The sequence below is a fragment of the Pristiophorus japonicus genome, chromosome 12 (genome assembly GCF_044704955.1).
Source record: "Pristiophorus japonicus isolate sPriJap1 chromosome 12, sPriJap1.hap1, whole genome shotgun sequence".
In the NCBI taxonomy this organism is placed as follows: domain Eukaryota; kingdom Metazoa; phylum Chordata; class Chondrichthyes; family Pristiophoridae; genus Pristiophorus; species Pristiophorus japonicus.
The window spans coordinates 50184537-50208982 of record NC_091988.1 but is presented as its reverse complement, the minus strand read 5'-3'; the positions used below and the strand labels follow the sequence as shown (position 1 = coordinate 50208982).

The 24446-nt window shown below is 45.1% G+C and overlaps 1 protein-coding gene across 6 annotated transcripts in view; it reads right to left on the bottom strand.

Moving 5' to 3' along the window:
• Positions 1–24446, bottom strand: part of stab1 (stabilin 1) — a 271384-nt gene that overhangs the window by 62622 nt on the left and 184316 nt on the right. For all 6 annotated transcript variants that reach the window (XM_070895414.1, XM_070895415.1, XM_070895416.1 and 3 more), the window contains 8 exons: positions 21682–21755; positions 20038–20112; positions 18463–18582; positions 16894–16941; positions 16718–16801; positions 10986–11132; positions 8552–8689; positions 5636–5695 (listed from right to left, as the gene is read on the bottom strand). In XM_070895414.1, coding sequence (XP_070751515.1) covers positions 5636–5695; positions 8552–8689; positions 10986–11132; positions 16718–16801; positions 16894–16941; positions 18463–18582; positions 20038–20112; positions 21682–21755 — 746 coding nt within the window. The remainder of the gene's footprint in view (positions 1–5635; positions 5696–8551; positions 8690–10985; positions 11133–16717; positions 16802–16893; positions 16942–18462; positions 18583–20037; positions 20113–21681; positions 21756–24446) is intronic.

Here is a 24446-nt window from a genome sequence, read left to right as displayed (position 1 = left end):
GAATCCAGAGTGAAAGGATGTTACTTTAAAAAAAACAGGCAATTCACCCCACGATGTCTGCACCAGCGTTTTACTGGACAAGACAGCTAACCTTTCAAGCAACTATCTAATTCCTTTTTAAAACTATTGACAAATTCCACATTCTACCCACCCACTGTGTAAATAAGTATCTTCTAACCTCCCCTTTAATTGTTTTTGTGATCATCTTTAATTTGTGCCCTATCACAACCTCTTATTAAGTACTGACTTAAATGGCTGCACTACCACACTCTTCATTAGATTTCCTGATCTCTTCAGTAGAAGACCAGAAAATCTCAACCCCTTTAATATAGCTTTAGGATCTTGCTATAGGAGGAGGAGAGCTAGCGCAGAGCCACTCACAACAGAAGTAGAGAAGAGGCAGTGGAAGAAGGTGTGGGGGGTGGGGGTGGGGGAAGAGAAATTGAATAACCTCGAAAACGGGCATGGGAATCGCGGTACAATATTTTGAGCAATGGCTGAACATGCGAGAGAGCAGACACTAAGGCCGAAATTGCCCCTTTCGGTAAGAGCCGTGACCACAACAAAGAGACAGCCACGGGTCGGTAATGATGCTTTGCCTAGTCAGTGCGGAGAAAGGTCCATTTTTAAAATGATCCTACCTGGGTTTTGCAGCAGTAATCTCTACCGCGTTTTCCTGTGCTCCCGCCCCATCGGGCACGCATGGACCCTTCCCGCTGACCGGCAGCGACCCCCCTTTCGCCCCGTGCAAGCTATTGCCCCGCGGGAGCGGATCGACCGATGCCTCCGGCTCTTTCTCCGGCGGGAAGCTGTGTGTGCATGAGCGCACTGCCGCGGACGCCATTTTATTTTATGTGTTGTCCGAGTGCCAGGTCGGCCCGATAATGATGCCCACGGCTTCGGCCGGGGCGCCCACAGGCAGCACGGCACCCCCTCTTTGGTGCCAGGCTGCTGGCCCGGCCGAAACCCTCCCTGGTGACCCAGTGGACCTAACTAAACCCCATGCAGAATTTGCAGCAGTCCTCCCCTTTAACTGAAGGGGCGGGACGTTGTGACGCGTCAGCGCGGCGCTGATGACTGATCAGGGCGGCCAACCCAACCAAAGATCACTTCCACCCGCCCGGAACACCGCCCCGCTGGAAAAAAGATTTCTAAGACCTGAATTTCTGTGGCGAGTCCACCCCATTTGGAGCGGGGCTAGATTTCGGCCTCTGGAGGTCTTGGCGAAAGAAGTGGAAAGGAGAGTCACCCTGTATCTGCAGAGGGGTAGAAGGCCCTCCAGACATATGCTCATTAGACAGTGGGAAGAAGTAGCAGCGAAGGTCAATGAGCGAAGGTCAATGACAGGAGTGTTGCTCCAAGAACATAGATGCAGTGCAGGAAAAAGTTTAACGATCTGACACGTACTGTCAAGGTGAGCGAGTTCATCTTCAGATGGCATATCCTACCAACTGCACCATTATCCTCACACAATACTCAATTCACCCACCTACCAACAATCCCTATCAATCAATACTCAACCGTAAAATATGCTTTACCTCCCCCTCACACTTAGCACTGTTGCAAGCCACACACCCACAACTCACAGGTCGCACACACTGGCAGCTATCCAACCATGACAGCCACATCACCCAAACATATTGCATGACACTCATTGACACACTTCCCACTTTCTTGCAGGAGAAGGAAATGCATAACAGCACGGAAGGAGGCCATTTCGGCCTATTGTGTCCGCGTTGGTCAATCAAGAGCTATCCAGCCTAATCCCACTATCCAGCTCTTGGTCCGTAGCCCTGTAGTGCACATTCAAATACTTTTTAAAATGTGATAAGGCTTTCTGTCTCTGCCACCCTTTCAGACAGTGAGTTCCAGACCCCCACGACCCTCTGGGTAAAGACATTTCCCCCTCATATCTCCTCTAAATCTTCCCCCAGTTACTTTAAATCTATGCCCCATGGTTGTTGATCCCTCCACCAAGGGAAACAGGTCCTTCCTATCCACTCTATCCAAGCTCCTCATAATTTTATACACCTCAATTAGGTTTCCCCTCAGCCTCCTCTGTTCCAAAGAAAACAGACCCAGCATCTCCAATCTTTCCTCACAGCCAAAATTCTCCAGTCCAGGCAACATTCTTGTAAATCTCCTCTGCACCCTTTGCAGTGCAATCACATCTTTTGTGTAATGTGGTGACCAGAAATGCACACAGCACTGTACTCCAGCTGCGGTCTAACCAGTGTTTTATACAGTTTAAGCATAACTTCCTTGCTCTTGTATTCCATGCCTCGACTAATAAATGCAAGTATTCCATATGCCTTCTTAACTACCTTATCTACCTGGCCTGCTACCTTCAGGGATCTGTGGACCTGCACACTTTTTAGTATCGTACCATTTAATGTGTATTTCCTTGTCTTGTTAGACCTCCCCAAATGCATTACCTCACACTTCTCCGGATTGAATTCCATTTGCCACTGTTCTGCCCACCTGACTGATATCTTCCTGCAGTCTGCAGCTTTCTTCTTCATCAACCACCACTCAGCCTATTTTAATGAGATCTGCAAACTTCTTAATCATACCCCCAACAATCAAGTCCAAGTCACTGAAATATACCACAAAAACCAAGGGACCCAGCACTGAGCCCTGCGGAACGCCACTGGATACAGCCTTCCAGTCACAAAAACACCCATCAATCATTACCCTTTGCTTCCTGCCTCTGAGCCACTTTTGGATCCAACTTGCCACTTTGCTCTGGATCCCAGAAGAACTGGAGGAGAACAAGTGTGCCTGCATGTTTTAACACTCATGGAGGAGACAGTGCTTGCCATCATGGGAAGGGGCATCTCTGAGGCTGTGGGCACTGGTGGGGCTGGAGGGATCGATGATGAGAGTATTTGCATACCTAATCCTCCTTCTCTCTTCCCACAATCTCTTCTGACTCATGATGTAGATGGTGTAAGCATGAACTTCTGACTTTCTCCTCTCTCATCACCTTCATGGGATGAATTGCATGTTTCTTTGAAGTAACATTCCTTTTCATTTCAGATACCCAAAACTGGCACCTTCCCAGACAGTGAAGATGAAGAGATACCGTCACTTGATCTTACACTCGCAGCCAGCAGCTCAATGACGGACACAGCGTGTATTTTAGAGGCTAGAGTAGAGGAGGGATCTGCACGTGGTGACACCGGACACAAGTGCGCAGCAGCCAGGGCAGGAGGAAAGGATAGAGCATGCTGGAGAGCGAGGGTACACACTAGTTCTGCTGCAGAGGACCCAGATGAGGATTTCGATGGGCCAGGCTGCAGAAGGCGGCTGATGGGTGTACATAACCAAATGCTTGGTGCACTGGAAAGCTTGCGCTCAACGTCAAGGAGCATGGGGAAGTCCACCACCAACTTGGCACAGGACTTTGCGCAGAGCTTAGAGCCCATCCTTTCCAAAATTGAATGGGTGGTCACCTCCATCAGCACACCTGTGGAACCCACCATGATGCAGCGTCTGATGACTGGTGGTGCATTTAAGTGCCTTGGGACGTTTTACTACGTTAAAGGCACTATATAAATACAAGTTGTTGTTGACTGATGTCACAGCTTCCATTGCAGCACAAACAGTATCTATTCGTCAAAGATCTGAGGGCAGCAGTTGAAGCTCAGACTGCTGCCATCATGACTCTGTTCAAAGGGGCTTCCAGGGCATCACACCAGTCCATCAATCTGTTCTCTAACAGATCATTAGGATTGCTGAGGCGCCATCGGGAGAGTGGCAATGGCTCCAAGGAGCACAAACCTGCTGTGTTCTCTCAGGATGACAGAAATCAAGCCCCCACTCTACCACTCCACCAGTGCCCTTGCTGCTGCAACCCAGGCCGAGGTGGTGCATTTTGAAGCCGTGTCTTCTAGGCCCAGAGCTGCTCGAGGTTGCCCTCCAAGTCCCTCTGCAGTCTCCGCAATTAAAGATGTGCAGCCTCCCACCACCCATGCTATATAGCACCATGGAAGCACCTCGTAGGAGCCCTAGGAGAGGTAAAAGCACATGGAAGACAGTTCTGATGAAGGGTCAGCAGGCCTGAAATGTTAACCCTATCTTCCTCTCACCACAGATGCTGCCTGACCTGCTCAGAGTTTCCAGCAATTACTGCTTTTGTTTCATATTTGCAGCATCTGCAGCTTTTTGCCTTCTGCCTCCATAATTGTTTGACTCTCCCGCCTGAGAGTCAGAGAAATCCTCTGGGAGGTGAGGCTATCCTGGCCTCCTTGGAATGTGTAACTCAGCACAGGAAATAGTGGCACAGCAGAAAAATAAAAATTTACATTGACATCCTAGCAACCAAGTGCCTTTCTCTCAATAAACGAGAATATTAATACAGAGCAAATAGGATTATATAAATTTGTACATTGCACAGTTGTAAAACAAATTTTATTTACATCAACTCTTATTTTATTGGCTATCAATTTACTCAGAGCTGCTTCAGCTCTGCTGCCATGGATTTTCTGCATTTGCACTGTAATTCTGGCAAGCTTACAGTGGTGGAGGAGTGGGAGTAGCTCCGAGAAATTCTCAGCCATACACACTGCCCCTCCAGAGTTTTATTTACACACATTCACTATCGTCCATTAAAATTTAAATTAGTGGGGTGGTGGGGGTGCTCCTTTAATGCAACTGGGAAGTCTGTGTCCCTCTCCAGCCACATAGTGCCTTGTTGGTGCTGATGGGGGCGAAAGCAGCTGCCTACTGCCTCCAACCACCTCTGCCCTGTTGCATCACTTTCCCATGCCAGAAAATCCTGCCAGCACGGAACGGGGAGCCAGCGACCACGAACCAATTACTGGCGTCTAATTCCAGCTTCCGTGCTCTGTTCTCTCACCCCCAGCACGCCATGGGCCCTGAATGGCAGAAGAATATTCAAATGAGCTGGCTTCACGTAATGTTTGCCTACATGACAACCGTAACTACACTTCCAAAGTACTTAATTGGCTGTGAAGCACTTTGGGATGTCCTGAGGTTGAGAAAGGCGCTGTATGTCCAAATCTTTCTTTTTTGTTCTGTAATTGGCTGAGGCAAGCTCATTCCCACACAGGCTCACAGATCCCCTGAACAATGGCTCCGACTGCACTGTGCATGGGCCCCAGAGTCAACAGAAGGTCACATGCAGGAATGTTTTTTTTAAGTTACAGAAAAATTAACCATTCTTCATGAGAGCAGAACAGAAGATAATCAAGGCAGGGAATGATGCTAAAATCAGTAAAGATGGCAACTCTGTCTACCCTGCTGGTGTTCTGCACTACACAGCAATGTAGTTCAAAAGTAATTATTGTTTGTGCAGCTTTTTGTGATATCTTGAGGATATTTCAAGGTGCTGAATAAATGCAAGTTCTTTCTTTCTGTCCAATCGTTTTCGGTGTACCTATCCACCACTTCACACCAATGTTTCCTGTAATTTATTTTGGGTGCGTGATCCCTTTAACTGGCTGGGCGGCCCATTCAAATGTTTGCATTGTTTCTTGCATTGACAAGCCGATGAGTGGCCTGCGGGAACCTTAACGGGAATGTTGCGCAGTGCCCCTCTCTACAGTGTAACCACTGGCTGAGCAGAAGCAGCACCACCAGAAATCCAGTAATATTAAAGAAAATGTCCTACCTTAATCAGAGTACTAAAAATCTTGTATCCATTATCACTTGCAACTGTGGTGATATTGCGCTGCAAATAAAGAATTCAAACACAAGAAATGTGAAAGTGTGTTCCAAAAACCCAAGACAAAATAATGACTCTGATCCTGAAATCATCCGTATTGTGCCTTTTACTTTGGTCCAGGATACTTAAGTTATTTTAAATGAATCAATAATACTGTATATGGAAATGTGCTAGCTTTTTCTTTTACCCCAACCTGCCTTTTCTCTCCTGAAGGCACTGAATTTTACTGGGATTACAGTTTCACACGTTGCAGTAGCTCTCTAAGTAGCTGGCCTAAATGATCACTTTTCCCGTGTGACCCCAGACGGTGAATGTGGCAGGCAATTCTACTCTGAAGCTCATGACAGCCTAATCCTGTTTTTTCTTTAAAAGATGTGTTCTCAGGGTGTAGACAACGATGGCAAGGCCCGATTTATTGCCCTTCCCTGCTTGCCCTGAGAAGGCAGTGATAGGCCTTTCCCTTGAGAGATTGTTTTTCTCCATAACTGTGTGGCTTGCTAGGCCACTTCAGGGAGCCTCCAGAATCTACCACGTAATGTGGGATTGGACCCACGTGTAGCACAGACCAGGTAGGGTGACAGTTTCATCTTCCCTGAAGGACATTGGAGAACCAATTGAATTTTTATGTCTGCTTATGTGATCATTTATCTGGTCCCTGGATAGTATTCAGGAATGGGAACTGATCTGTTTTCTTCTCTCCGTGGCCCAGGGCACTGACGCCCATGGCAGCGTACTTCACTACTGATCCATCTTTGATTGGCTCACTGAGCACAGACTGCAAATCAACTGGGAACTTCTGGTCTGTGTGGCTGCTTTTTAATGAATTATTGCATCAAAGCTCTTAATGTAGGTCAACAAACAGAACTAAATATGAATTTTCTTTGCCCACGCTTCCATCTACTTCGTCTTACTCTTGGCCCACTCTCCAACTGTGGCTGATTTCCCTGGTGACATTTAACTATATTGAGTCACTATTTAATTGTATGTTTCTTTTAGTAAATGGACAATGAATGCTTTCAGGGATTATGCTTGGTTTTTTCTGAATATATAAACACAGTTTACTGCTATTTTGACAAGGAACATAAAATAATGTTTTATTCTGTTTTTTACCCAAATTGACCAGCATTCTATGTGGATAGACAGGAGAAGCTGGGGTTGTTCTCCGTAGAGCAGAGAAGATTGAGAGAAGATTTGATAGTGGTACAAAAGCAAAATACTGCGGATGCAGGAATTTGAAATAAAAATAAAAAATGCTGGGAACACTTAGTGGGTCAGGCAGAGTTTTGACGAAGGGTCATCGACCCGAAATGTTAACTCGGTTTCTCTCTCTGCAGGTGCTACCTGACCTGCTGAGCGTTTCCAGCATTTCCTGATTTGATAACAAGTGTTCAAAATCATGGAGGGTCTAGACAGAGTAGATGGAGAGAAACTGTTCCCATTGGACACAGATTTAAGGTGATTGACAGATGGTCCAAAGGCAACACGAGGAAAAACTTTTTTACACAGAGAGTGGTTATGATCTGGAATCCACTGTCTAAAAGGATGCTGGAGGCAGATTCAATCGTGACTTTCAAAAGGGAATTGGAGAAGTACCTGAAGGAAAAGAAACTGCAGGGCTACGGGGAAAGGGCAGGGGAGTGGGACTAGCTGAAGTGCTCTTGCAAGAGAGCCGACATGGACTCGACGGGCCGAATGGCTTCCTTCTGTGCTGTAACGATTCTATGATTGACGTGGAAGTTTTAACTGTGAGCACTGGTAGGCTATTCATTCAAGGGGCATCATAGTTGAGCCAATCCTATCTTCGCCCTTGCATACTTTCAGTAAAGGGCACCGGACAGGAATCAGGAGCAGGAATTCTGGCCTAGATTTCCTTCCCTGCCGAGGAACACCGAGACCAAGTGTAATCCCTCCTACTGCTAATTCAACCAGGAACCTTCCAAATCTGTACTCAGCTACCGACTGGATCAACTCACTGGGCCACCAGAATATACATGCATTTCATAAAACTATAACATTGGCCTGGAGTTTGCAGTGGTAATGATGGCAGAACTGTCAACATTCGCTGTCATTACTTCTCTGAAAGTGACGGCAACTCCTGGAGTCAACGCATGCACAGATAAATGTTGAAATCCAGATGTTGCGCTCAGTCATTCCATGCTCCTCCACAGGTTGCATTGTGGAACTCCCCAGAGCCAGCAATCAATTCAAATCACAGTTCCTGATGAGAACATCCCCTATTATGCTGGAATATCGCTGTTAAAACGCACCGAAAAAGTTAAGATATATTGAGAGGTGTAACTTGGTTTTTAAATGGTATTTTGACTGCTGAACAACCATTCTGGTCCTGAAAAAAATTAATTTTAGATTTGTGGAAAGTCACATTTTTCCATTAATATAATAAGAATTACATGGCTTTCAATATATAAGTTTTTTTTTTTACTTTGTTTATGATATTTCAGCTTCTACTTTAATCCTATGTCTATATCCCAATCTTTATTTCACTCTCTGTACAAATGTTTTGAAAAGAAATTATAATCTGTGCCTTTTACTTCCTGGTTTGCTGTCTGTGAGAATTCTTCAATGTGATTGGCTGTTTAGCCTACTCGATGACATGCTGGACGCTGGAAATTGATTTGGCTCCAGATTCAAACTAAGGTCGGAAGAGCTGAGATTCACGCCACAAAGATTGCTAGATCTTTGTGGGCAGCTTTCTTCGAGGTTAGAGGCGAGCGTCGTCACTTTGCCGCTGACCTCAAATTACAGGCCCAATTATGTTCAAACAGAGACCAAAAAGATAGATTTTGCAGTATTAAAATATGATCTCTAAAAAAAGATGTATTTTCAGATTTCCTTGTAACTTACCAGAGATGGATTGAATAATCGTTTGTTCGACATCAAGTTGAATGGAACTAAGACTTTATTGATGTAATGGACAATCCCGTTTGCTGCAATGTAGTCAGTGCTGATGATTTGTGCATCTCCATTCAAATAAACTGCATTCTATTTTTAAAAGATTAAAATAATACTTTTTTTTAAAAACAGTATCACACTTCAGTAAACTGCAGTTAAACAATTGAAATCCCCTCATAATTTTTTCCATCGTCCCATATTTGCCCAGTATCCTTGGTTGGCAGGGCACCATGGTCTAGCACAAAAGCATCCCCATGGATACACTTGTGCCTTTCCTTGATCAACATCTCTGACTGAGCGCAGCTGCAGCATAGAATCATCCGCAGAATCATTTGCAGTTCGTCTCAGGTCAGCCCGAAGCAGAGAACTGTGCAGTTTATTCTTTGGATTAGAGACAAGTGGAAGATACTCCCGGTTTGCAGAAAGAATGGATGTCTTACATAAACTATAGATGATGTGGACATATCTAAAAGTGAGTTGAAAGGGATCTGGGGCAATGGCAGATCTGCTACTTAACAGGAATCATCACTGTGAATTAGCAATAAACATTGAATTATATTGTGCTTCAACTGTATAATGCACTGATCAGGCCACACTTTCAGCCTTCAGTTCTGTGTCCACTTCTGGCCACCAAGCCACAAAGCGAACACTGAGACCACGAAGGTGGTGCAGAGTCATGAGTCGATCCCTAGCATCAGAGGATCATGTACTGTGGAAAGGCTGGAAAAATCGGCACTGTTTATATTGTATCTGTAAGCACTCTAGTAATGACTCCACGAGGCAAGGTATTGTACTTGAACTGTGGTGACCTTAGTCCATTTATTACAGCTTCTGAGTGAGGGTACAGCATGGTGAGCTCCCTTTTATACCTGGTTACCTGTCGTGTACAGGTGACCCCTAGGACTCCACCAGTTGCACCCTCTGTGGTACAAGCATAGCGTATACAGTGTGAAGGTACATCCAGTAGTCTTATGTAACTGTACATTGAGTGTACAGGAAGTATACTTATGTTATACATACACAACAGTTTAGCCTTGAAAGGAGGCAACAAAGGAAGGACCATACCTGCCCTCCTATATGTTTCCGAGACATGGACTATGTATAGTAGGTACCTTAAAGCACTGGAGAAGCACCACCAATGCTACCTTCGCAAAATCCTGCAAATCCATTGGCAGGATAGGCACACCAATGTCAGTGTTCTCACTCAGACCAACATTCCCAGCAACGAAGCAATGACCACACTCGATCAGCTCCGATGGACAGGCCACATCATCCGCATGCCCGATACTAGACTCCCAAAACAAGCGCTCTGCTCAGGGTTCCGATACGGCAAGCGAGTCCCAGGTGTTCAGAGGAAATGCTTCAAGAACACTCTCAAAGCCTCCATGAAAAATTGCAACATCCCCACCGACACCTGGGAATCCCTGGCCCAAGACTGCTCAAAGTGGGGGAGAAGCATCCGGGAAGGCGCTAAACACCTCGAGTCTCTTCGCCGGGAGCACGCGGAAGTCCAGCTCAAACAGCGGAAGGAGCGCACGACAACCCAAGCACCCCACCCACCCGTCCCTTCAACCACTGTCTGTCCCACCTGTGACAGAGACTATGGACTGTGGCATTGGACTCAATCACCTGAGAATTCATATTAGTGTGGAAGCAAGTCATCCTTGACTCCGAGGGACTGGCTAAGAAGAAGATAGAGGTATAAAAGTAGATAAGCCAAAACTGAACTATTATTTCAAGGTAAGCGGGGACAGTAAAACAAGGAGGCATAGGCTAAGGTAGGTAAAAGGTCACGCAATGATTGATCAACATTTGGAATACTCCTGCAGGTAGTGGAGGCAAAAAAACCCTCAGATTAGTTCAAGATCCCAGTGACACCGCCAGAGAAAGCTGGCGTTCAGACCTGTTCCGGGGAGCTAAGGGAAGGAATGACTGCATGGGGTAAGTGTGAGTGATATTTTTTTTTGCAAGTTAACTTTATTTGGGGTGAGTAATGAATAGGGAATGTTTTTTTGTGTTTTTTGTTCTGATTTATTTTGCAGGGAGGCCTCTCTTAGGACGCCACGTAGCCGGCTCTTTAGCACGAGATGTTCAGTTGCTCACCCGGCCTAAGGCCCCAAGAGAAATGTGGAACACTTCCCCTAGCGTTCCACTCCACTGTCAGGGCGCAACCACTGAATTTTTTGGCTGTCGTCATAAGCCATTTTCCGGCGCTAAATTTAGTGCCTGCCCGACATTCGCGCCTTAATAATCTTCAACCAAATTTCCAGCCCATGGTTTCTCTCGGTTTTTAGATGCTTGAGGTCAGTGGTATTTTTAACATTTTATATGATTTATCAGTAAAGTGCATATCCTGTGGGATATGCTGAAGTACAAACACACCTACCTGTTTCCAAGAGATCTGAATGGAGTTTCCAGATAAGGCAACAAGGGAAGTCTGTTTCCTTAGTTCAGTGTGTAAAAGTTTCCCACAGCCTACTATGTGATATCGAAGCAAATCTCCGATCAAACCTCGTGTTTTCCATTCTTCTATCTGTTGAGAAAGTTCTCTTATTAATTCGACATAGGCTGTTCACAATCAGCTTCGGGTTTAGCAACGGATTTGGGAACATTGTATAAGATTCGGAACATGTTTGGATCCAAGGCTATATGACAGGGTAGATTTTACAAGGCCTCATTATCGTCGGCAGGGCTTTGCACACATCGGAAAACTGTGATTCTGCTGCTCACATTTTCCCAGTCATTGATGTCAATGGATGAAAAATCAAAGGGCAGCGTGACTGTGATTTTCCAATATATGCTGGCCACATGCGAGGCCTCACTGTCAGGGTGCGGCAGGGCCTTCATTTGGCTTCCGGGGGCCACATACAATGCTATGGTTTGGGTACCAGATCTGATCGGGGCCCCTCACTGTGCAATTACAGTAGTCGCACGACCCTAATGCCGCCTCTGACTTCGCTGATGATGAGGAAGATTCACACAGATGAATTGCATTAGGCGAGAGCTCAGCCTCCCTGGACTGACCAATGCTGCCAGCAGCGACTGGTTACAGGAACTGGATCCACGTCGGGGCCCCGGACTGTCCTGACCGTCGACGGGGCCTCTGACCATCTCGGGACCCCAAGCAATTACACGGGCAGCGAGGCCCTAACACCGCCCCCGGGCTGGGGTCTCGTAAAGTCTACATACTTAGTGAGTCTACATACTTAAAGAGTGGGTGAGCGATAGTGGTAGGGGATTTGATTGTAAGGGGAATAGATAGGCGTTTCTGCGGCCGCAACCGAGACTCCAGGATGGTATGTTGCCTCCCTGGTGCAAGGGTCAAGGATATCTCAGAGTGGGTGCAGGACATTCTGAAAAGGGAGGGTGAACAGCCAGTTGTCGTGGTGCACATTGGTACCAACGATATAGGTAAAAAAAGGGATGTGGTCCTACGAGACGAATTTAAGGAGCTAGGAGCTAAATTAAAATGTAGGACCTCAAAAGTAGTAATCTTAGGATTGCTACCAGTGCCACGTGCTAGTCAGAGTAGGAATCGCAGGATAGCTCAGATGAATACGTGGCTTGAGCAGTGGTGCAGCAGGGAGGGATTCAAATTCCTGGGGCATTGGAACCGGTTCTGGGGGAAGTGGGACCGTACAAACCGGACGGTCTGCACCTAGGCAGGACCGGAACCAATGTCCTCGGGGGAGTGTTTGCTAGTGCTGTTGGGGAGGAGTTAAACTAATATGGCAGGGGGATGGGAACCAATGCAGGGAGACAGAGGGAAACAAAAAGGAGACAAAAGCAAAAGACAGAAAAGAGATGAGTAAAAGTGGAGGGCAGAGAAACCCAAGGCAAAAAACAAAAAGGGTCACTGAATGTAAAGGGGCTGCAGGAGGGGTCAAAACTAAAAATCATGATTTAAAAACTAGTATTAAAACACTCTACCTAAACGCACGCAGCATTCAAAATAAAGTAAATGAGTTGACGGCACAAATCATTACAAATGGGTATGATTTGGTGGCCATTACAGAAACGTGGTTGCAGGGTGGCCAAGACTGGGAATTAAACATACAGGGGTATCTGACGATTCGGAAAGATAGACAAGAAGGGAAAGGAGGTGGGGTAGCTCTGTTAATAAAGGATGATATCAGGGCAGTTGTGAGACACGATATTGGCTCGAATGAACAAAATATTGAATCATTGTGGGTGGAGATTAGAGATAGTAAGGGGGAAAAGTCACTGGTGGGTGTAGTTTATAGGCCCCCAAATAATAACTTCACGGTGGGGCGGACAATAATCAAGGGAATAATGGAGGCATGTGAAAAAGGAACGGCAGTAGTCATGGGGGATTTTAACCTACATATCGATTGGTCAAATCAAATCGCACGGGGTAGCCTGGAGGAGGAATTCATAGAATGCATACGGGATTGTTTCTTAGAACAGTATGTTTCAGAACCTACAAGGGAGCAAGCTATCTTAGATCTGGTCCTGTGTAATGAGACAGGAAAAATAAACGATCTCCTAGTAAAAGATCCTCTCGGAATGAGTGATCACAGTATGGTTGAATTTGTAATACAGATTGAGGGTGAGGAAGTAGTGTCTCAAACGAGCGTACTATGCTTAAACAAAGGGGACTACAGTGGGATGAGGGCAGAGTTGGCTAAAGTAGACTGGAAACACAGACTAAACGGTGGCACAATTGAGGAACAGTGGAGGACTTTTAAGGAGCTCTTTCATAGTGTTCAACAAAAATATATTCCAGTGAAAAAGAAGGGTGGTAAGAGAAGGGATAACCAGCCATGGATAACCAAGGAAATAAAGGAGAGTATCAAATTAAAAATCAATGCGTATAAGGTGGCCAAGGTTAGTGGGAAAATAGAAGATTGGGAACATTTTAAACGACAGCAAAGAATGACTAAGAAAGCAATAAAGAAAGGAAAGATAGATTACGAAGGTAAACTTGCGCAAAACATAAAAACAGATAGTAAAAGCTTTTACAGATATATAAAACGGAAAAGAGTGACTAAAGTAAATGTTGATGCCTTAGAAGATGAGAAGGGAGATTTAATAATGGGAAATGTGGAAATGGCTGCGACCTTAAACAATTATTTTGCTTCGGTCTTCACAGTGGAAGACACAGAAACCATGCCAGAAATTGCTGGTCACAGGAATGTGGGAAGGGAGGACCTTGAGACAATCACTATTGCTAGGGGGGTAGTGCTGGACAGGTTAATGGGACTCAAGGTAGACAAGTCCCCTGGTCCGGATGAAATGCATCCCAGGGTATTAAAAGAGATGGCGGAAGTTATAGCAGATGCATTCGTTATAATCTACCAAAATTCTCTGGACTCTGGGGAGGTACCAGCGGATTGGAAAGCAGCTAATGTAACGCCTCTGTTTAAAAAAGGGGCAGACAAAAGGCAGGTAACTATAGGCCGGTTAGTTTAACATCTGTAGTGGGGAAAATGCTTGAAACTATCATTAAGGAAGAAATAGCGGGACATCTAGATAGGAATAGTGCAATCAAGCAGACGCAGCATGGATTCATGAAGGGGAATTTACTAGAATTCTTTGATGATATAACGAGCATGGTGGATACAGGCGTACCGATGGATGTGGTGTATTTAGATTTTCAAAAGGCATTCGATAAGGTGCCACACAAAAGGTTACTGCAGAAGATAAAGGTACGCGGAGTCAGTGGAAATGTATTAGCATGGATAGAGAATTGGCTGGCTAACAGAAAGCAGAGAGTCGGGATAAATGGGTCCTTTTCGGGTTGGAAATCAGTGGTTGGTGGTGTGCCACAGGGATCGGTGCTGGGACCACAACTGTTTACAATATACATAGATGACCTGGAAGAGGGGACAGACTGTAGTGTAACAAAATTTGTAGATGACACAAAGATTAGTGGGAAAGCGGGTTGTGTAGAGGACACAAAGAGGCTGCAAAGAGATTTAGATAGGTTAAGCGAATGGGCTAAGGTTTGGCAGATGGAATACAATGTCGGAAAGTGTGAGGTCATCCACCTTGGGAAAAAAAACAGTAAAAGGGAATATTATTTGAATGGGGAGAAATTACAACATGCTGCGGTGCAGAGGGACCTGGGGGTCCTTGTGCATGAATCCCAAAAAGTTAGTTTGCAGGTGCAACAGGTAATCAGGAAGGCGAATGGAATGTTGGCCTTCGTTGCGAGAGGGATGGAGTACAAAAGCAGGGAGGTCCTTCTGCAACTGTATAGGGTATTGGTGAGGCCGCATCTGGAGTACTGCGTGCAGTTTTGGTCACCTTACTTAAGGAAGGATGTTCTAGCTTTGGAGGGGGTACAGAGACGATTCACTCGGCTGATTCCGGAGATGAGGAGGGTTACCTTATGATGATAGATTGAGTAGACTGGGTCTTTACTCGTTGGAGTTCAGAAGGATGAGGGGTGATCTTCTAGAAACATTTAAAATAATGAAAGGGATAGACAAGATAGAGGCAGAGAGCTTGTTTCCACTGGTCGGGGAGACTAGAACTAGGGGGCACAACATCAAAATACGGGGGAGCCAATTTGAAACCGAGTTGAGAAGGAATTTCTTCTCCCAGAGGGTTGTGAATCTGTGGAATTCTCTGCCCAAGGAAGCAGTTGAGGCTAGCTCATTGAATGTATTCAAGTCACAGATAGAAAGATTTTTAACCAATAAGGGAATTAAGGGTTATGGGGAGTGGGCGGGTAAGTGGAGCTGAGTCCACGGCCAGATCAACCATGATCTTGTTGAATGGCGGAGCAGGCTCGAGGGGCTAGATGGCCTACTCCTGTTCCTAATTCTTATGTTCTTATGAATAGAAGAGTTGATCATGTAACATTAATTTAATGATGTCACTGAGTGACAGAGCAGTCGGCCTTCAGTTTTAAAACTAATGAAACTTTCTAAGGTACGGCAAGTTCAACGATACCCCTTCTGCACACTCCTCGGCAGTTGTAGCATGCAATGTGGTGGTCAGCAATATTTGGAAAGTTATTTGGGAGTGGTTTTTATTATTTATTATACGAAATATAAATTTATAAAATACATTGATTACTACACAAAACATTGTGGAATACTTACACGCTGGATACCTCCTTAGTCAAAAATAAAGTTAAATGATGGAAGAGTTTATGCCGAGTACACTCCATATTTTCGGCTGTGGATTTCATGTGATTCCATTAAATTTGATGGATACATTTCAGATCATTGCGGTAAACTTGCAACAGGTACAGAACAAATACAGTAGAAATCAAAATTACTTTCCGATGTTCCTTTGAGAATTCGATTCCTTCGTCACTTTTATATATTAGTTCCTCCCCTCTTGCTCCTGAAAGTGTTGGCTGATCTGGGCAGAAATAGGTGCTCTACCATTGGCCTCAGCATTCTTGAGCTAGGGAGGGACAAAAATTCCCCAGGGCTCCCTATCGGATTCTTGTCTCGTGACCTCGTGTTGGGAACGTCTGTGTTACATGTGAGGGCAGGATCAGGCTTGGCTGTACCTCCACCAGAGTCGAATAGCCTGCTCGCACTCACTCGCAGTATATCTGGTGCAAGTTTTCTGCAATGATATCAAATTTATCCATCAAATTTAATGGAGTTACATGAAACTCACAGCAGAAAATATGGACTGTACTCTGCGTAAACTCTTCCACCATTTGTCGTGTATAATCCACGGGCACCAAGACAAGGATCAGTCATTATCATCAAATGGCAGAGCAGGCCCAAGGGACTGTATGGCCTACTCCTGTACCTAATTCTTATCTTCTTAAGCCGCTTTAATGAGTAATCCCAAACAATGACTGCGAGCAGGCTATTCGACCCTGGTGGAGGCACAGCCAAGCCCGATCCTGCCCTCGCATGTAATCCAGACACTCCCAACGCGAGGTCATGAGACAGGAATCAGATATGGAGCCCGAGGGAATTTTTGTCCCTCCCTAGCTCAAGAACGCTGAGGCCAGTGATAGTGATGCTGCCCTGCAGAAAACTGGCTACCTCAGCACAAACCTAGGCTGCTTATTCCTGGCTGCAAAATGAAGACAATGGTATTTTGGAAAGTTGCCAAGACATACATACCCACAAGTCTCTTAACAGGGAACTATGATCTGTGTAATTGATGTACAGTTACCGTCTTATCTTGAGTAAGTGTGTCCTGCCTTGGCACAAACACCGTGAATGGCCCTCTGCCATTGAGTTCCATGATGTAGTTTGTCTGCAATGGTTCAAAAAAAAAAATCGAAGAAGGATTGAGCAATGTTCTAACAGATATTTTTCATGAATTTCAGCTGAAAAGTATTAAAATACCTGAAGGTATCTGTAAAACAAGGCAGCTTTTGGCTCCCGGGCAAGTTCCTGTCAAACAATTTAGATTTTGTTTTTTAATTGAAGCTCTAAATAACACAAAAACATGACAAGAGAATTTATATTTTATGATAACATGTTATTTCAATAACAGACTTGTATTTAAATAGCACCTTACTTTGACTCTGAGGAACATCTCAAAGTGTTTCACATACAATGAATTACTTTGAAGTGAGCTGACTTTAGCCAAATATGAGAGGCATTTTACACACACCACTATTTAAGAACAAAACTGAGACGAATGCTGTGGCAAAAGGGACAATTTTAATTTGCCCTATCCGACACAAGAAGGGAGGTAGCGGCCTGAAAAACGGTGTCAGACCACTTACCACCATCTTGGGTTGGGCCCCGAGATGGGTGGCGGGAGGCGAAGTAATATTCAAATTGGGGCCACAGGCTGCATTGGCTCGGGCCTCACAATGGCAACTATGGACAAGGCAGTGGATGCACACCACCCACCATTTGCCCGCCTTTCACCCACCATCCACCAGCCATCTGCTCGCCAGTCTGAAGTTACAGTCGGCCCTAGAGTGTCTTTTTGATGGTGTCGGCTGAACGAGGAATATTAGTCAGGACACCTGGAATAGTACCATTGGGGAGCAGCGACTTTCGACTCCAGCTCGAAAAGGAGAAGTTGTTGATGGAGCGGCCGCACCGGCCATCAATGTTCCCTCTAACTTTTTTTGGAGCCTTTTTGAGCTGTGCGGCCTATTCTAAACACCGTGCATACGTGGTTTTTCAATTTAAAAGCCGGCTCATCGGCTGCACGGGAACTCCAGAGCGCCGCACGACCGTGCAGTTTAAAGCAAACAATCCTGGCCATCCGAAGCCAGGGTGGAGAGGTCCTCATTTGAATGCTGCCAGAAAGCAGGTTGGCCTGGCTGGGTGGTGGGCTGGAGGATATGTGGAGCTGATGCAGGAGCAGGTCAAGCGCAGGCTAGTAACACGCCGTAGTGTTTCTGTGGAGCGAGGTGGAACACACTTATTCATTTCTGGACCAGCTCTTGAGCCTCCACCAGCGGTCCCTTTGCACCAATAACATTTTGAACGGGGTCCTGAAAATTACATCACGGTGTCAATGAGTGGCCAAAGCGCCCCTCCCCAATTTTCAACTACCAGTCACCCTTCTTCAGGTGAGAAGTGGGCAGCTAGCAGTTGAAAATTACCCCTGGGATTTTTTATGTCCACCTGAACCACTGGATCAAGGAGATGGGGTGTCGAATGAATGTTTCGCCTGAAGGATGCCCTCTGACCATCAGCACTGCTTCAAGAATGCATTGCAGCAAATATTCTGTTTAATTCCCTTTACTGCATTTGTTCATTATATATATATATATTTTACATTAATATTACGTTTTGGAATACTACAATCATAGAATGGTTACAGCACGGAAGAAGGCCATTCGGCCCGTCGAGCCCGTGCCGTCTCTCAGCTAGTCCCACTCCCCTGCCCTTTCCCCATACCCCTGCAAGTTCCATTTAAATGGATCAAATGATAACTTTGAATACTACCTGAGAGATACTGCCTCGACAAGAACGTCCAACCATAATGTAGCCCAACTTGCAGCTGCACGTGCGAGTTCCTGGTCCTGTTTTGAGGCAGTCGGCAAATGGGCCACAGCCTCCATTGTTCTTCAATAGGAGAGGGAGATAGAAGACAACAATTTTTAGATTTAACATTAGTAATGTATCACGCTCTGTTTCGGACAGATCTCTCACATGTAAACTTGATCAGGGATAAATAGATTAAATTACCTTATTTGTCCCATGCATAGTAGTACGAATGTTCAAATAACTTTTATTGTACTAATATTTGCCTACTAATACATTTACTGCGTTGCCATGACAAAAAAGGCCATATTAACATACAATTTAAAAAAGGAAAATCGAAACAAAAGGAAAATCAAACCAAGTTTAGGAAGAAAAAAAATCTTCAATAAAATTGTCTCGGCCAGTATAGTGAGATTTTTTTTGGAAGAGGGAGGCTCCATTACTCGTCAATCTACAATGGCCTCTGCATTAGGTGGAGTTTGGCTCAGTGCCATTTTGCTAATCCGTCCAATTGTAAAGTATGTCCAACTGTGAAGTATGGGGGCAGCAAACAAGTTAAGCACATTCCAGATTGAAGCTCCCTTAAATTTAATAATTTTTTTCAATGCTTCTCAATCAGATGGATGAATATGATTTTATTTAGGTGTCACATATCTTAAACCTAAAACCAACAAAATACAATAAAAGGTTAATCCTGCCAACTGAGATGTGTGAAAAAAAAATTCCATATTTAATTCCACAATTCCTGTAACCTCAAAAAATCTAAGGGGGCGAAATTCAATGCATTTGCGCCTAAGTTAGCACCCCCGGGGGGAGTTAACGGGGCACAAATTCATTACCAACCAGGTGTGGTGCTGACAGCGACTCCCGCCATATTGGGTGGGAGTTTAGCGGCGCTGCTATGGCTTTGCGTCCTGATATCCTACACCCGGAGATCGTGATGTCATCGCTATGCACATCGCCCAGTGTGCAACGTTGCTGAGGCAGCTGCCCCTTTAGCATTCCAAGAAGGAAGTGGAATGCTTGATTTAGCACCCCACTTCCTTCCGGGAACGTTAAAGTGAATTATTTGAGGGGAGGGGGGAACTTTAGCACCCATAAGGGCCTATACATAAAACCATTTCAGCCTATCAGAGATTCTGATCACGATCAAGAAATGAGACACCGATAAGAGTCTTTGGGGAAGCTGGAAAGAAATAGGAGAATCATTTTAAATTTAGGAATTTGGGTCACTATACAGCAGTTTTGACTTTGCAATTGGGTCAGGCAGCGACCATTTTTCAAGTGTTCCGTGGCCTACTAAGGCCCCAAAATAGTGGGTAGGAGGCGCGTACACTTCCAGACGAAATTGGGCTGCCCGCCATATTGGGAAAGGAAAAAACAAGACGGGTCCTTTGTCCACACTTGACATTGACGTTAGGCCCTTTGCATATGCAAATAGGGGACCTAATGCCTGCTAGAGGTCTCAGCTCCAAGACTGATTTGCTGCAAAGGTGGGCGCTCCTGAATTTCTAGGCCTATAAGTTTGTTCCTAACCTGTTTGCAAGGGTTGATAGGTTCACAGGATTTTCTACCGTCTCCATAGTATCCAGAGAGACAGTTACAGGCGACCTAGAATGAAGAACACATCAAAGAAAGCATGAACAGTATCATTAGAAATATCTGTGTGGGTGGGGTCTGGTAACTTGTGTATTTCACTCGCAAGCAGAAAATCACAAGCTGGAGTCTCAGGGTTACATTTTTCCTGAGCCCATTTGGCCGGATCGGGAAATTTATGATACAGTTTTGTTTGTGAAGACTGATGTGAAGAATTCATTTAACACAGCTGTCATATCTTTCACAATATGTACACCCAGCTTAACCCTTAAAAGATCCTGTGGCTCTGTGAATTAAGTTAACTTCATGCATTGTCTAAAACACTTATTTTGATTCTGATCTTTTTATTGGTAATCAAGTTTCCTACTCTCCTCATCACTTAAAATGCTGGAGAAACATAGAAACATAGAAAATAGGTGCAGGAGTAGGCCATTCGGCCCTTCTAGCCTGCACCGCCATTCAATGAGTTCATGGCTGAACATTCAACTTCAGTACCCCATTCCTGCTTTCTCGCCATACCCCTTGATCCCCCTAGCAGTAAGGACCTCATCTAACTCCTTTTTGAATATATTTAGTGAATTGGCCTCAACAACTTTCTGTGGTAGAGAATTCCACAGGTTCACCACTCTCTGGGTGAAGAAGTTCCTCCGCATCTCGGTCCTAAATGGCTTACCCCTTATCCTTAGACTGTGACCCCTGGTTCTGGACTTCCCCAACATTGGGAACATTCTTCCTGCATCTAACCTGTCTAACCCCGTCAGAATTTTATATGTTTCTATGAGGTCCCCTCTCATTCTTCTGAACTCCAGTGAATACAAGCCCAGTTGATCCAGTCTTTCTTGATAGGTCAGTCCCGCCATCCCGGGAATCAGTCTGGTGAACCTTCGCTGCACTCCCTCAATAGCAAGAATGTCCTTCCTCAGGTTAGGAGACCAAAACTGTACACAATACTCCAGGTGTGGCCTCACCAATGCCCTGTACAACTGTAGCAACACCTCCCTGCCCCTGTACTCAAATCCCCTTGCTATGAAGGCCAACATGCCATTTGCTTTCTTAACCGCCTGCTGCACCTGCATGCCAACCTTCAATGACTGATGTACCATGACACCCAGGTCTCTTTGCACCTCCCCTTTTCCTAATCTGTCACCATTCAGATAATAGTCTGTCTCTCTGTTTTTACCACCAAAGTGGATAACCTCACATTTATCCACATTATACTTCATCTGCCATGCATTTGCCCACTCACCTAACCTATCCAAGTCGCTCTGCAGCCTCACAGCATCCTCCTCGCAGCTCACACTGCCACCCAACTTAGTGTCATCCGCAAATTTGGAGATACTACATTTAATCCCCTCATCTAAATCATTAATGTACAGTGTAAACAGCTGGGGCCCCAGCACAGAACCTTGCGGTACCCCACTAGTCACTGCCTGCCATTCTGAAAAGTACCCATTTACTCCTACTCTTTGCTTCCTGTCTGACAACCAAGAAGTACAATAATGTTGGACAATGATGGCATAAAACTGTCAAGAGAAAAAACAAATAAATCGGAACTAGACATCCCCGTACAAACATTTGCCTTACCAGATTTGGTCCTGTTTTAGTGCATTCTGCATTTCGATGACAGCCACCATTTTGTTCTGCACAGCCATCGATTTCTGATTCGGAATAAAACGCAATAATAGTGAGTTATTATAGTAACAAATTATATGTGTAATTAGCAATATCCTCCGGTCACTTCCTTTCTTTTCTTTGAATTAACTTAACCTGAATAACAACTAACCAAGTTCACCATTCTCTTTTACCTTTTTCACTTCATCTTTGCCTCTTTGTGCTCTCCTGGCCAATGCATCACACTGCCCAGCTCTATCAATCTGTGGCACAGCCTACAAGTCAATTATACTACTAGGCTCTGATCTGATCTGAACAATAGTGGTTAAAACCGGTGGACAAAGCAAAACTCTTGGTACTACTACCCAGACTAGCAAAATAAAACCTTTCAAACATTAAAATCAATAAGTAAATCTCCTGGGGCATTGATTATGGATAAATCGTGGAGGCCTCGAGCCTGCTCTGCCATTCAATATCATGGTTTATCTGATCTTGGCCTCAACTCCACTTTCCTGCCTGTAGTACAAGAATCTGTCTATCTCCGCCTTAAATATATTCAATGACCCAGCCTCCACAGCTCTCTGGGGTAGAGAATTCCAAAAATTCATGACCCTCTAGAAAAGAAATTCCTCCTCATCTCCATCTAAATGGGCGACCACTTATGCCCCTAGTTTTAGATTCCCCCACGAGGGGAAACATCCTGTTTTGATGTTTATTGTGGCTTTTGATGTTTACCGTGATCTTGCTGCAGCCCATCACTGTAACACAGGAAATTTACTGACACAATGGCTGCGATTCTGCTGACTTTGGCATGTCCATGGAGGACGACGTCAGTGGCAGATCCCGACCCTGCTGCTAGCTCCATCCCGCTGTCTGAAATGAATTTCCTTTGATTGGACTTGTTAAGCCCGCCCAGCGCCTTTCCCGGCCAATTAGAGGAAGTGGGTCTGGTGATGTCATTTGATGACGTGTCATCAGCCGGTTATCTTAAAGGGGCCAAGTCCAAAGTTATTTTGACAGTTGTGCTGTCAGTCTTCGACAGCACTGAGGTGCTGCAAACACTGACAATCACTGCACAGAGATGCAGGGCTGCACCCACGCTCTCTCATGACTCCCTCCATATGATTATGGATAGAGTCACAGCACACAGGAAGGTTCTCCTCCCTTCCCAGGGGCGGAAGAGACCTCCCCAGGTGATCAACATAGTCTGGTTGCACATTGCAGAGGAGAGCACAAGCAGGGATGTGGCCAGGAGGACCTGGGTGCAGTGCCGGAAACATTTCAATGATCTCAGTAGATCACCGAACGTTAGTACAAAGCCACACTCAACCTCATCCTGTACATCTCATCACATCCCCATCACTTTGCCTTCTCTACCCTACTCCTATATACCAATTTAGCTTGGATACCCACCCATCCCTCTCTTTCTACATTATCACATCCCCTAACTCACTAACCCTCATCCTAGTGCTATCATACCAACTAACAAAACACAAGTGTAGGCACATGGATTTTTTATCCAATGTTCATGTAAAGTTTGTTAATGTGAAACCTTTATTTTCAACACTTTGTGTTCTTGGGCAGATTTGTGTGCACCTTTGGAAGTGGCTTATTGAGTTACGGTGAATGGTGAGACATAATAGTGAGTGTGAAAGGAATGGCTTGGGCATTGTAGAGATGCTTTATGGTGCTGCCAACCTGGTACATCATGTGGCAGCCAGGGTGTAGTAAATGTGGCCATGGTGAGGCCATCTCTGGCAGCAATGTGGTCGGGAACTGATGCTCTGTGCCCTGTACAGCATCAGTTGATTGCAGAGAAGGTTGATGTTGTTGTTGGTGCTGCTGGTGTGCCTGATGCTGCTGGTGTTGGGGCTGATCATGGTGGGATTCTGAGGACCAAGGTGAGACACATATAAAGAGCACCCATGCTGATGGAATAGATGCCAGATGAAGTAGAGATGACAGAAGTGAACTGTCAATCATGAGAGAGGTAATGAAGTCAGACTGGATGGAGACTTGTCTAAAGACTTGCAGCATGGTAAATCTGGAATTGTGGAAATGCAGTGAGGAAGAGCTTGTGGCTGAGGGAAGATATCTCTAAGGGGAGAGCTTTTTTTTTACATTTGAAGCTATCAACTCAACAGCTGATTCAATGGCCACTGAAATCCCGCCTCAGATTAACAAACGTGGCCCGCGAATAGCAAGGACGCCATGGACGAACCCGTAATATCAAAAGGTGAACTCAAATGTATTCTTAATGATCTCTAAACAAGGTCATAATGACCTCCGCCGCTGCGTGTCAGGTCTGCTCAGCACTGACAGACCTGACATTGGAGAAAGGAGCGTGGCGGCGGATTCAGTGGGGTCCCCACCCGCTGGGGACAAAAAACACTTTCCCGCCTGACCCACCACCGATCGCGCCCACGGACCCTCCGGAAAATCTTGGCCAATATCTGATCACCGACTTGAGGTAAAAATATTAGGAACCTTACTGATAATAAAAAGTATATGTAGCACTACTTTCCAACCACTTTACAAACTTCCTTAAAACGCAAGTATATTTTTTATTCCTTTCTCCCCAAAACCTCTTATTTCCAGTTATTTACACTGTAAAATATTTAAATTCTTGCTCTACCTCCCAAGGTGGATTTGCAGGACTCACTTAAGATGCAAGTACTTTATTAATTAGTTTATTTTTCCCTCCTCCAAGGTTTACATGAGTTATTTACATGATTATA